Source organism: Procambarus clarkii, chromosome 37 (genome assembly GCF_040958095.1).
Source record: "Procambarus clarkii isolate CNS0578487 chromosome 37, FALCON_Pclarkii_2.0, whole genome shotgun sequence".
In the NCBI taxonomy this organism is placed as follows: domain Eukaryota; kingdom Metazoa; phylum Arthropoda; class Malacostraca; order Decapoda; family Cambaridae; genus Procambarus; species Procambarus clarkii.
Genome location: NC_091186.1, coordinates 19,633,037 through 19,647,948, shown reverse-complemented (window position 1 = coordinate 19,647,948; position 14,912 = coordinate 19,633,037). Strand labels below are relative to the sequence as shown.

General features: G+C 48.8%; 1 protein-coding gene across 1 annotated transcript in view; it reads right to left on the bottom strand.

Annotated features, from left to right (window-relative positions):
- The window catches only part of LOC123765735 (lysosome membrane protein 2), a 211,498-nt gene that overhangs the window by 79,076 nt on the left and 117,510 nt on the right, over window positions 1-14,912 (bottom strand). The window contains 1 exon segment of the mRNA XM_069337228.1: window positions 11,953-12,113. Coding sequence (XP_069193329.1) covers window positions 11,953-12,113 — 161 coding nt within the window.

Sequence of the window (14,912 nt, the reverse complement as noted above, 5' to 3'; positions counted from 1 at the left end):
TTTGCCTTATTCTTTGGCCTACATGCCATATCCCCCGCAGCCTACATGACTTTCAATGGCCTAATGTGCCTCTTACTATGACTGGGCTATGTCCCTTCTATGACCCTGCAGCCAAGACAGCAGATGACGGCGATAAACTCTGCTCGTCCTGGTGCGATGTTGGAGCAGGACGGCATGGAGGCGCCCGCTTGTGCCAGCCCACTTACTCCCAATTCCTACGACTCCAGCAGCTAAGACAATTTATTACCCTTCTTCTCAATGCAGTTTTACTAGATTTGATAGTTACCTTCCACTGCTACAATATACGCATGTTGGTGGAGTCGAAGAGATATTATTCTCTTTTCAACAGCCGAATTCTTCCTATGGCCAACACAGTAACTCAAAATGACTCTCCCTCATTCCCCCTCAGTTGCTGAAAATTCATCTTTCCCTCTAGCCTACTGGATAAAAATTTCTGCATTCTATTAGTATATCCCCTTGTAGCAGTATGGTTACTCTTCATTCTCAACTTTAAACCTCCCAATTTCTTTTTGCGTAACTTCAACATTGTTTTCGTGCGTTTCCCTCCTACCGCAGTTATGCTGTGCGCAGTTATTATTGTGGCAGTGGTATTATTCCTGATTTTTCACCCTTAGTATTGTTCTTGAATGCTAACTTCCTCTTTACCTGCGGTTTGCATATACTTAACCTGTTTATTATTCAGGCTTTATCATTAAATGACAATTTTGGTCCAGTCTCATTTGCCCGGCAGTGTCATTCCTTGTACGGCCGCCAGTTTAACTGCAGATATTGCCTAGATTTATCATTGTTCTACCTGCGACTGGATGGGGGGCGGTGTGCAGGACAAACATATCAAGTGTGTCACTAGCTCTCCACATATGTCAGTTGCTTAATTTAGAAACTACTTGTGGTCGATCTCGAACCCATTGATCATGTGACGACTTATACTGAATCTTGTAACTCGCTCATCAAGATTGTAACTTGCTTAGCTAAATGAATTGTGGGGTTCAGTCCCTGAGTCCATTATGTGCCTCTGTAACCCTTTCCACTATCGCCCACAAGATGGGTATGGGGTGCATAATAAATGAACTAAATTAACTCTACCTGCGATACCATTTTGGCTTCTTCTCTTTACCTAGAATTTCTAGGTAAATGTAGGGTAAATTTCTAGGTAAATTTCTAAATTTACCCCCATTGTTGACTTCTAAATGACTGCATGGTGACCTGTACATTAATGCTTTGCTTTCTTGATCGCTAGGGCAGGGACACCCACGCTCTCCGCGATGAAGAGGGCAAGGCCTACGTCTACGTGTGGACAATGACAAGAACGCAGCCGCCCAGGATGAGGACAAAGCTGGCCTGCTTCGCATAGTCAACTACAGAGGACACGTCCGGAGACTCTGACTGCAATGCCGATTCTATGGCGGACACCTAGCCTCGGGCTCTGGGTGCGAGACGTGCGACTATACAGCGACCATGCCTGTCGGAAGAGGACTGGGAAGACCTCCGGACGCTCCTCGTTTAGTCGCAGATTACCATCAACGCCACCGCCCGATACAACACGGGGACCTCAGTGGCAACCACTGCACGGCAAGAGCCTGCTGATGAAACATCCCCCATGGCACATGCCTCTCAGTAGCGCCGTGTCATTCCTGGGTGGGGGCACGAGACTAGGCGACGGTACCGCGACTACAGCTCCACCTCATCAAGTGACTTTTGATGGGTGAGCATGTCTCCTCCCCCCCCCCCCCTCCTCTCCAGCTTCTGGCCCGGGCTTCTCCCGGGTATAACCGGCCAGGACATTCACCTACTTAGGGACGCACGTCCCGATGTAGTAGTAGTAGGCATCCATCAGTCTCAAGAGACTATGGAGTTGCGCTCTGGTTGTCGGTCTGGAGTGGCCTCACCAGGGCGCAAAGCCAGGGTAGGTTGATTCGGGGGAGATGCTGGTACCCAGGCAGCAGGTCCCTCCTCTCCACGGCGCTGAATGTCTCCAATGGAAAGGCATACGCCAATACGATTGGTTCCAGCGCCGTCGCAGGAACTGTGAGTTCCGGGGATGATCTTGAAGTTGGTGAAGAAGGGCACAGGGACCTCCAACCCCAGAGAATGACCCTCAAGAAAAAGATATAAGCCAACAAATATGTTGACCTGCAGGATTTGCTGGCCTACGACCAGGACGCCGATCCCACCGAGCTCTGCCCCCCGGGCGGGATCCAGACGATGCAGGACCCGGTGGTGCAGGCCACAGGCAAGAAATTGCCGCCTTTAACAGGCGAATAGGAGGCACAAAGCTTCGCCTCCTACATGATGATATACCTGGCGGGCACCTATCGGAATGACGGGTGTATGTAGGCCCTGATCACCTACATGCAGTACATGGAGTCCATGAAGGAGGGACTGCGCGGGGGGGGGGGGGGGGGCTGAATGTGGTTCGCCAGATGCTTCCGGTGGGGCAAGAAAATGTACGGCTGCTCCTGGTGCTCATACAGGCTTGACCTCGAGCTGTGCTTGATGCACCGACCCTCACATGGCAGCCTACTGCACCAGGATACCCCGCCGGACGCTCGGCTGGACAACTGCCCCCCTACTGTCAATCCTCCGGGTCCTCGCAGGTTACTGCTACGCCTGCCACACGAGAGGGATCGGCTGCATCTCCGGCGACTGTCCCTACAAGCATACATGCCCGCATTGCCATGGGCAGCACCCTGCCTTCGGTCAGTGTCCCTCGAGCCCTTCACGAGACTACCCTCCCAAGAAACAACGTGCAGATAGGAGGAACTATCCAGTGAATTTGGCTACTGCTGCCAGCTAACGCTCGCCCTTCGAGGCGGGTGTTTCCGTGTCGCTGGCCTGGCGGACCGACCGGGGTGCTCCACCAGAAACCCCAAGTGATATGCTGGTTAACTGCGGTAACACAGCTACCTCATAATTATTTAAGAACATATTTAAAGTTTTACTAAGAATAAATTTACACTGCTCAAATTAGTAACAATGAAACATTACGGTAAAAATGAACGATTTCTAGGTACATGCAAATAGTAATTAACAAGGGTTAATCCATTCATTTAAAAAGGTAATAATAAAGGCACATTTTAATTAATATTTGTAAATTAAATATTTATACATTTATTTTATAATTAATAAATAAGTTCCCTCATTCTATGCGCAAGTTTTTCTTCCCGCCCAGAAAACAGTGTTAAAATAAAACCAACATAAATTATGTTATATTATAATTTAACATGTTAAAATGATGCACTGTTGGTCCACCTGCCAAGGTGTGGCCACCTGGTGAGTGAGGCAAGGTGTGGCCGCCTGGTGACTCAGGCCAGGTGTGGCCACCTGGTGAGTGAGGCAAGGTGTGGCCGCCTGGTGACTCAGGCCAGGTGTGGCCACCTGGTGACTATGGCCAGGTGTGGCCACCTGGTGACTATGGCAAGGTGTGGCCGCCTGGTGAGTGAGGCGAGGTGTGGCCACCTGGTGACTATGGCCAGGTGTGGCCACCTGGTGACTATGGCCAGGTGTGGCCGCCTGGTGACTAAGGCCAGGTGTGGCCACCTGGTGACTATGGCCAGGTGTGGCCACCTGGTGACTCAGGCCAGGTGTGGCCACCTGGTGACTAAGGCCAGGTGTGGCCGCCTGGTGACTATGGCCAGGTGTGGCCGCCTGGTGACTAAGACCAGGTGTGGCCGCCTGGTGACTAAGGCCAGGTGTGGCCACCTGGTGACTATGGCCAGGTGTGGCCACCTGGTGACTCAGGCCAGGTGTGGCCACCTGGTGACTAAGGCCAGGTGTGGCCGCCTGGTGACTAAGGCCAGGTGTGGCCACCTGGTGACTATGGCCAGGTGTGGCCACCTGGTGACTAAGGCCAGGTGTGGCCACCTGGTGACTAAGGCCAGGTGTGGCCGCCTGGTGACTAAGGCCAGGTGTGGCCACCTGGTGACTAAGGCCAGGTGTGGCCACCTGGTGACTAAGGCCAGGTGTGGCCACCTAGTGACTATGGCCAGGTGTGGCCGCCTGGTGACTATGGCCAGGTGTGGCCGCCTGGTGACTAAGGCCAGGTGTGGCCACCTGGTGACTAAGGCCAGGTGTGGCCACCTGGTGACTAAGGCCAGGTGTGGCCGCCTGGTGACTATGGCCAGGTGTGGCCGCCTGGTGACTAAGGCCAGGTGTGGCCGCCTGGTGACTATGGCCAGGTGTGGCCGCCTGGTGACTAAGGCCAGGTGTGGCCACCTGGTGACTATGGCCAGGTGTGGCCACCTGGTGACTAAGGCCAGGTGTGGCCACCTGGTGACTAAGGCCAGGTGTGGCCACCTGGTGACTAAGGCCAGGTGTGGCCACCTGGTGACTAAGGCCAGGTGTGGCCACCTGGTGACTAAGGCCAGGTGTGGCCACCTGGTGACTAAGGCCAGGTGTGGCCACCTGGTGACTAAGACCAGGTGTGGCCACCTGGTGACTAAGGCCAGGTGTGGCCACCTGGTGACTAAGGCCAGGTGTGGCCGCCTGGTGACTAAGGCCAGGTGTGGCCACCTGGTGACTAAGGCCAGGTGTGGCCGCCTGGTGACTATGGCCAGGTGTGGCCGCCTTGTGACTAAGGCCAGGTGTGGCCGCCTGGTGACTAAGGCCAGGTGTGGCCGCCTTGTGACTAAGGCCAGGTGTGGCCGCCTGGTGACTAAGGCCAGGTGTGGCCACCTGGTGAGTGAGGCCAGGTGTGGCCACCTGGTGACTAAGGCCAGGTGTGGCCACCTGGTGACTAAGGCCAGGTGTGGCCGCCTTGTGACTAAGGCCAGGTGTGGCCGCCTGGTGACTATGGCCAGGTGTGGCCACCTGGTGACTATGGCCAGGTGTGGCCGCCTTGTGACTAAGGCCAGGTGTGGCCGCCTTGTGACTAAGGCCAGGTGTGGCCGCCTTGTGACTAAGGCCAGGTGTGGCCGCCTTGTGACTAAGGCCAGGTGTGGCCGCCTTGTGACTAAGGCCAGGTGTGGCCACCTGGTGACTAAGGCGAGGTAAGGAGATCTGTGGTTATCTCTTCACGGTATTTTCCCCAATACTGTGAAGGAGAAGACTGTGCTGCCATCGTGATCCAGGAATTGCAGGATAAGATAAAGTATTCAATCAAAACAAGTGACATCAAATCAGCTTATAGATTTGGTATCAAATCACCTTGTATAAATAACAGGAAAATTCGTGTTAAACTAGATAGCTGCTCCCGCAAGTCAGACCTTATCAAACCTGCAGTCTCTTATAAATCCACTGTTTATGTGAAGGAATGTCTGACCAGGTTCAGACAAAATCTCTTACTTAAACTGCGTGGTTTCTGCAAAAATTCCCCTGTAATTAAAAACTGTTTTGTGCGAGATGGTAAAATTATAGCTAGGAGGACTGACACTTCACAAACCCATTTAATAACCATTGAAGCTCATCTCAATTCTTTCCTGAATGACTGTGGGATAGCAGCTGGATAACCAGAATTCAAATTATAATCTCATTTAGCTACCAATGTGTACTATAGCTCTGCCTTTCCTTTCAATAGGTTTTATCTTTATTTTAAAAAATATTGTCATCTTTATTATTGTCTCTTTTTTCTTTCTTTTTTACTCCCTTGTTCCATAGTACACCAGGGGCTTTGTCTGTGTCCTCTAGTATAAACCTTATCATCCAGTGTACCTCAGTGTATCTCTATTTAATCTACCTCATTTGGTTTTAGTGTAACTTCAGTATTCAACTATAGTGTACTTATAATAGTATAGTAAGTAAGCTATTTTTGTATAGATATCTTAATTGTTTTTTTACTTTTATTGCTTATCTATTGTTATTAATTATTCTAGTTCATTTTTACTTTTCTTAAATTAACATTAAGTTTTTATTACTTAAATTACCACTAAGTTTATATTACATTAGAATTTTTATTCAACTTTTTCTTTGTAACCCAGGTTGCCTAGCCTCACCACCCTTGTAACCCAGGTTGCCTAGCCTCACCACCCTTGTAACCCAGGTTGCCTAGCATCACCACCCTTGTAACCCAGGTTGCCTAGCCTCACCACCCTTGTAACCCAGGTTGCCTAGCATCACCACCCTTGTAACCCAGGTTGCCTAGCCTCACCACCCTTGTAACCCAGGTTGCCTAGCCTCACCACCCTTGTAACCCAGGTTGCCTAGCCTCACCACCCTTGTAACCCAGGTTGCCTAGCATCACCACCCTTGTAACCCAGGTTGCCTAGCCTCACCACCCTTGTAACCCAGGTTGCCTAGCATCACCACCCTTGTAACCCAGGTTGCCTAGCCTCACCACCCTTGTAACCCAGGTTGCCTAGCATCACCACCCTTGTAACCCAGGTTGCCTAGCCTCACCACCCTTGTAACCCAGGTTGCCTAGCCTCACCACCCTTGTAACCCAGGTTACCTAGCCTCACCACCCTTGTAACCCAGGTTGCCTAGCATCACCACCCTTGTAACCCAGGTTGCCTAGCCTCACCACCCTTGTAACCCAGGTTGCCTAGCCTCACCACCCTTGTAACCCAGGTTGCCTAGCCTCACCACCCTTGTAACCCAGGTTACCTAGCCTCACCACCCTTGTGACCCAGGTTGCCTAGCCTCACCACCCTTGTAACCCAGGTTGCCCTGCCTCACCACCCTTGCTCCATTTTGCTCTTGGCTTTACCTGTGCAATTTTGATCATTAGTACAAATTACTACCTTCAGTGTACCTGAAAGTACCTTTAAGCAACCTACCTCATTTTTGTGTATAGTTTTATATATATTCTTTTTTTTTCCATAGCTAGTTCTTTTATAATTGTCTTGTTTGGCTTTTCTGTAAAACAGCCCTCATATGCAAACTATTATAGTCCCAGACCTTAACCTCTTATCTAGTATCTATGAAAATCATCACTTTAATGATCAAAAACATTTACGTCCTCTAATTACCCAACACAAAGCTGCTATTAGGACAATATCCAACTCTGGCCCCAGACATCACTCGGTACCCCTACTCAAATCTCTGAATATGTTAGATATTAAGTCACTGCACATTCTCTCTTGTGTATTATACATATATAAAACGCTAAACTGTAATGCCAATCCTGATCTTAAAAGCTTCATTGAAGGTTGTAACAGAACCCATGAGCACCACACCAGAAATAAATACAGTTTTGATATTCCTAGAGTACGACTTAATCAAACTAGAAATGCTCTACAAATCAAGGGGCCCAGAATGTGGAATGACCTTCCCAACCACGTTAAAGACTGTACCTCTCTCAACCAGTTTAAGTTAAAAACGAAGCTATACCTAATAAATTCCCTGTAACCTACCTCACTTCTCTATTGTCAACCCATGTCTGTTTTTTTTTTTTTATCAACGCTGTTTGTCAACCTATTGTATTTGTGCTGCTTTTTCAGTCATGTTCCCCCTTTTTTTTTTTTTATCTTTATTTGTATTTGTTCTCAACACTTTTTATTCTTTATGCTCAATTAGTATTAAGTTCTAGATATTAATGTTTTTCCTGCCCGAAACGCATTGCGTAATAGTGGCTTTAGGCATTGTATGTACTAGCTCTATCTATATATCAATCCATTATGTAACATCACTTGTATGTATGTACCTTACCTGAATAAACATATTTATTTCTTTATTTATAAAATTGCAGATATTACACAGCACATGATGTAAACAATGTTTTAGCATGTAATCACAATGTTTCTGTAATTAACTTGAATGTAAGATCTCTAAGCAAACACTTTGATGATGTTAATGTCCTGATTCAAACTGTTGACAACAAATTCTCTTTTGTTGTGTTTACTGAAACGTGGTTTAAAGAGGACACTACTCAACTCTTCAACATACTTAATACTCAGCCATTCACAACTGTCGTCCTATACAAAGAGATGGTGATACTTCTCTTTACTACCACCAAGAACTGACTTGCTTAAAAGTAATTAAATCTAGAGACCCTTATGGAGAGTATATATTTGCCTGTTTCAGAGTCAAGGGTGGCGAGGCTGTCCTGACTGTGGGAGCAGTCTACAGGGTTCCTAACACTGATGTGACTGAATTTAACTCAAACCTTAGAAATCTTATACTAGAGAACAGACTGAACAAAAAACACTTAATTATTTCTGGGGACTTTAACGTTGACCTCTACGAGCCTGATAACCCTCCTGCTGCTAGTTTCCTCAACTGTATGAATTCCTGCTTCCTCATACTCTTAATCACTAGACCTACTAGAATCACTGATAGTACTGCCAAAGCTCTTGATCACATCTGGACCAACATAACCTCTCCGCTTACTTCAGGGATAATCATCCATAGCACTACAGACCATTACCCCACATTTCTCCTAACATTAACAAACCACCTCTAGAGACAAGGGAGATAAGCTTTAGGCTGCACAAGGAAACTGTTATAGGCAATTTTATAGCTGCTGCTGTTAATATCAACTGGGAATCCGAATTACGTAACATAGGGGACATCAACCTAGCAGTGCAATCTTTTCTTCAAAAAACTCTCAGCCTTTATAACACCCACTGTCCTATGGTAACGAAACAAGTCACAACTAAAAGGCTAAACAATCCTTGGCTTACAAAGGGAATACTTAAATCCATTAATAAAAAACATGACCTTGAGAACAAGTATAGGTTAGGAATCGTCTCCAAAGAATTTTCAAAGAATTACTCGTCATTGCTATCTAAAATAATTAGAAGAGCCAAAATTAAATACTGCGAAGATAAATTTACCCACACAAAGGGCAACATTAAAAAAACTTGGAGCACAATTTCACAAATATTGGGATCAAAGAAGATTTTAAATAACAAACCAACACTCCTGTCCAATAACGATGGTCAGCTTTCAGCCTCTGATACTGCTATTGAGTTCAATAGGTTCTTCTCTTCCATTGGGTCATCCCTTGCAAATGATATTCCATCTTCCAGTACTGATGTTAAGGACTATCTTACAGGTAACTATCCACAGACTCTGTACCTAAAGCCTACTAATTCCACTGACGTTAATGAGATAATCCTTTCCCTTAAAACCAAGTCTAGTGCCCTTGAGGAGATACCAACTTTAATTTACAAAAAAGCCTCCAGATCTTTAGCCCCTGCTATTGCATTGCTCTTCAACAAGTCACTTGAACTCCAAACCTTTCCAAATATGCTAAAAAAAAGCGAGAGTAACGCCTGTCCACAAATGTGGTGATCTCACAGATGTTAACAACTACAGACCTATATCAGTCCTGCCAAACTTGTCAAAAATATTTGAAAAACTAATCTACAAGCAGCTTTACTCTTATCTAGCCAAACACAATATACTTAGCTCTTGTCAATATGGCTTCAGACCCAAAAAAACACTAACGATGCACTTATTAGTATGATTAACTTGATTCATGCAGCTCTTGATAAAAATGAGTTCCCTGTTGGGTTATTTGTGGACCTGCGTAAGGCTTTTGACACTGTCAACCACCAAAACCTTCTTCTTAAATTACATCATTATGGAGTCAGAGGACACTCCCTGCAATACCTCAAATCTTACCTTACTGACAGGCTCCAGTATGTTTCTGTGAGTAATTCAATTTCTCCCACCCTACCCATCAACATTGGTGTTCCTCAGGGCAGCATACTTGGCCCTCTCCTCTTTCTCATCTACATTAATGACCTTCCAAATGCCTCCCAGCACCTCAAACCAATTTTATTTGCTGACGACACAACCTTCATTTACTTCAGTCCTATCGAACAAATCCACAAGGGCCGTGACGAGGATTCGAACCTGTGTCCGGGAGCATCCCAGACACTGCCTTAATCGACTGAGCTACGACAGGGTTAAAAAGGGTTGAAACCGAAGTTCTACTGAACTTACTGGATCCCGTAGTCTCTCCGAGGCACAAACCAGGCTTTTACACAACCCCCCCCCCCCCCTGCACCCGAGCTATGTCAACAGGCCGTTCTCCCTCTTCGCCCTTACATCATCACACACAGAGATCACACTAACGTGATGCATCAAATGAACAAATCCACAAGGGCCGTGACGAGGATTCGAAGAGGCTACGGGATCCAGTAAGTTCAGTAGAACTTCGGTTTCAACCCTTTTTAACCCTGTCGTAGCTCAGTCGATTAAGGCAGTGTCTGGGATGCTCCCGGCGCAGGTTCAATCCCCGACCGTCCAAGTGGTTGGGCACCATTCCTTACCGCCGTCCCATCCCAAATCCTTGTCCTTGCCCTTCCAAGAGCTATATAGTTGTAATGGCTTGGCGCTTTTCCCTGATAGTTAACTTCCCTTCCCTGGGTTACCGGTGGCAGGCATAACGCGAGACACTCGTTGCCAACCCTACAAGAACTTGCCCTTAGGAAAGAGCCTAGAGGCCCGCCGTACTGCCCACAGTAGAGTTGAACAAGCTACAAGGCGCCGTGATAATGATTACTGGCTCTGACTGTGTTCCAGCATGCTGACCGCGGCCACCGTCGGCCACATAAGAGGCATGTATGGAGGAGTCAACCAGGCCCAACACAAAACAGGACAGCTCCTCTGATGTCCGCCGCCGGAGACTAAGTAATTATCAGAAGAGGCACCAAGCCGGGAAGGCTATGTAGCAAGCCACCGGAGAGATCATTAAAGACCGTGATCAGCAGATGAATCGCTGGGTGGAACTCTTTCACTCTTTCAGCAAAAATTTGGAGCCTGACCAGGAGATGCCGCGATAGTTGTTGACATCGCTTCTGTCAACCTTTATTTTTGTAGGGAGTGATGATGTTTGCATCTCTCATGTCTTGTGGCACCGAGCCCTCCCTCCAGCACTGGCACACAAGTTCATGAAGCTCAGTTTGAAGTGTTCCACGAGCGCACTTGAGAACTTCAGGCGGAATGCCGTCCTTCCCCGAGACGGCATTCCGCCTTCGGCATTGCTGGGGCCTTCCCCGAGGAAAGTGAATCCAAGGCTTTCTCAACTTCTTCCACATTTGATCCAAGATCAACTTCTTCCACGGTGCCCTGGGTGGAACATTACTCCGAACGCTACTCCAGAGAGAACTTGGTCAGCGTAGAGGCCCAGGATGCACTCGAGTGCCTGACCACCATTGAAGGACTTGACCTTGAACAGACTGTGGAAGAAGTTGAGAAAGTACTGGATTCACTTTCCTTCCCTTTCCAGTTACTGTGTTCCGGTAATTTTATGCCAAATATTTTGTCTATGGGAGACTCACAACTTTTAATTGCAAGCTTTTTCCCTGGCTGAACATCTGTTCATTCCAGCCACAGCTGTTCACACCAGCAACAACTGTACACCTGTTCACTCCAGCCACAACAGTACACCTGTTCCCACCAGCCACAACAGTACACCTGTTCACTCCAGCCACAACAGTACACGTGTTCCCACCAGCCACTGTAACATTCAGTGGCTGGTGGTGGTGTTTGATTTGTTATGTAGAGAGTGGTCAAGGTCGCCGCTGGCTGCCAGTGTTGGGATGTTATTAATGAAGCACTCTACCCCCCCCCCCCCCTCCCCACTCTCTCAATGGTATGTTTACACTCTGAGTGAACTTACACGCTGCCTCCGGCTGTGCCTCCGGCTCTGCCCCTGGCTGTGCCCCTGGCTGCGAGAGATGCCCCCACCCCCAAGAGGGAGCCGGTCGGCCGAGCGGACAGCACGCTAGGCTTGTGATCCTGTGGTCCTGGGTTCGATCCCAGGCGCCGGCGAGAAGCAATGGGCAGAGTTTCTTTCACCCTATGCCCCTGTTACCTAGCAGTAAAATAGGTACCTGGGTGTTAGTCAGCTGTCACGGGCTGCTTCCTGGGGGTGGAGGCCTGGTCGAGGACCGGGCCGCGGGGACACTAAAGCCCCGAAATCATCTCAAGATAACCTCTCAAGATAACCCTAGACGATGAGCTACAAGCGAGGGTCGTGAAGCGTGCCCCTGGTAGCAGCCCCCAACATACTGGTACAGAGAGAGGCGGTGTTGGGAGACTCACAGGTAGGTGTAGGGTCCGACCTGCTGGAGGACAGGCTTGGCGCCGTGGTAGCGGATGGCGTCGGGGTTGGTGACGTTGAAGAGGTAGATCTGCATGTATATGGGCACAGGTGCCTTCAGGAAGGCGTCCAGGGTCTTCCCGTCCTCTGACAACACCAACATCTGCAACACAACCACACCTGTTAGTCTCGCCTGCCATGGTCCCTCTCAGCTCCTTCTTTATTGTTCTTTATTGTCTGCATGGTCACATTACCTTGGTAATATATGGCGGCAGTATCATTTATGCCTGACTGATGATATATATATATATCGAGTGATATATTCCTCAGAGTATATCGTATGGGGGATAGAACCATGCAACTGTTGTCACTGAATATGATGTGTCTATACTATGGTGGGTCTGTACCCTCCCATGTCCCCCCCCCACCTACCCCAACACCCTCCCATGTCCCTCCCCCTACCCCAAGACCCTCCCATGTCCCCCCCCTACCCCTAGACCCTCCCATGTCCCCCCCCACCTACCCCAACACCCTCCCATGTCCCTCCCCCCTACCCCAAGACCCTCCCATGTCCCCCCCCCTACCCCTAGACCCTCCCATGTCCCCCCCACCTACCCCAACACCCTCCCATGTCCCCCCCACCTACCCCAACACCCTCCCATGTCCCCCCCCACCTACCCCAACACCCTCCCATGTCCCCCCCACCTACCCCAACACCCTCCCATGTCCCCCCCCACCTACCCCAACACCCTCCCATGTCCCCCCCCACCTACCCCAACACCCTCCCATGTCCCCCCCCACCTACCCCAAGACCCTCCCATGTCCCTCCCCCTACCCCAAGACCCTCCCATGTCCCCCCACCTACCCCAACACCCTCCCATGTCCCCCCCTACCCCAACACCCTCCCATGTCCCCCCCCCACCTACCCCAACACCCTCCCATGTCCCCCCCCTACCCAAACACCCTCCCATGTCCCCCCCTACCCCTAGACTAGTCACACCTAGTGACTGAGACTGTCAGTCACAGCTATAGAGAGATAGACAGAGACAAAGAGACAGAAAGTGGTGCCAAATAACATGACACCAGAGAGAAGAAGGAAGATACCAGAGCGCCGGGAATGAATACGTCAGGATGAGAGAGAGGCGGCATGATAATAAGAACACGACATAGCAAGCCAGGCAAAGACTCCACCTAAGTTGTTGTACAGCCACATCATGAGGAAAGCAACAGTGAAGGAACAGGTAATGAAACTGAGGATAGGGGCGGACGGATTCACTACAAACGACAAGGAAGTGTGCGAGGAACTGAATAAGTAATTCCAGGAGGTCTTCACATTAGAACAAGGAGAAGTTCCAGAGATAAGAGAGGGAATAGTTAACCAGGAACCACTAGAAGAGTTTGAGATTACCAGTGGGGAGGTGAGGAAGCATCTGCTAGAGTTGGAGGTGACAAAGACTATAGGCCCGGGTGGAATCTCACCATAGATACTAAAGGAAGGAGCAGAAGGACTGTGCCTACCACTGCCAATGGTGTACAACAAATCATTCGTAACAGGAGAACTGCCAAAAATTTGGAAGACGACTAACGTCGTGATAAACAACAAGAGTGAGACAGGAGGCACTGAACTACAGGCCAGTGTCCCTAACTTGTATACCATGCAAGGTCATGGAGAGGATTGTACGTAAAAAGCTAGTGGAACATCTGGAGCGAAGGAACTTTGTAACACAACATCAGCATGGGTTCAGGGATGGCAAGTCCTGCCTCACAGGATTAATTGTATACTATGATCATGCAACACAAATCAGGTAAAATAGAGAGGGGTGGGCAGACTGCATATTTTTGGTTTGCCAGAAAGCCTTTGAAACAGTGCCCCTTAGGAGACTAGTGTATAAGCTGGAGATGCAGGCAGGAGTGAAAGGGAAGGTACTCCATTGGATAAGGGAGTACCTAAGCAACAGAAGACAACGAGTCACTGTGAGGGGTGAGGTCTCAGATTGGCGAGACGTCACCAGTGGAGTCCCGCAGGGGTCAGTCCTTGGACCTATCTTGAGGTTATCTTGAGATGATTTCGGGGCTTTAGTGTCCCCGCGACCCGGTCCTCGACCAGGCCTCCACTCCCAGGAAGCAGCCCGTGACAGTTAATTAACACCCAGGTACCTATTTTACTGCTAGGTAACAGGGGCATAGGGTGAAAGAAACTCTGCCCATTGTTTCTCGCCGGCGCCCGGGATCGAACCCTGGGACCACAGGATCACAAATCCAGCGTGCTGTCCGCTCGGCCGACCGGCTCCCTCCCTCCCTATACTGTTGCTGATATATGTAAATGATCTCCCAGAAGCAATAGACTCGTTCCTCTCAATATTTGCTGAAGATGCTAAAATTATGAAGCGTATTAAGACCGAGGGAGATAGCATGAGGCTTACAAGATGACCTAGACAAATTGAAGAAATAGTCCAACAAATGGCTACTAAAGTTCAACCCAAGAAAATGTAGGGTGATGAAAGTAGGCAGAGGGAATATAAGGTGAGACACAGGATACGGAATGGGAGATATAGAGTCCTCCGCGACACGGAGAGAAAGAAGGATCTAGCAGTTAATATCACCTCGAATCTGTGCCCTGACAACCTGTTGTCTTGCAACGAGCGTCGCTTGTCGCTCATAACCCTTACTTAAGGTCACATATTGTCCCACTACAAAATGGAAGCGGCTCACGAAAGTGACGTAATGTCCCGTTTTCTGTTTTGGGACCTCTGGTAGGTTAGGAGAGGGCACTTTAAACTGACCGTTTTCTTAACGTTGGGAAACTTTAAGAGGACGGGTTGCTTCTGAAGCTGACATTAAAAGAATAACATCAGCGGCGTATGCGAGGCTGGCTAACATCAGAACAGTCCTTCAGGAACCTGTGTAAGGAATCCTTCAGAATCTTGTACACCACATATGTAAGACCAATCCTGGAGTATGC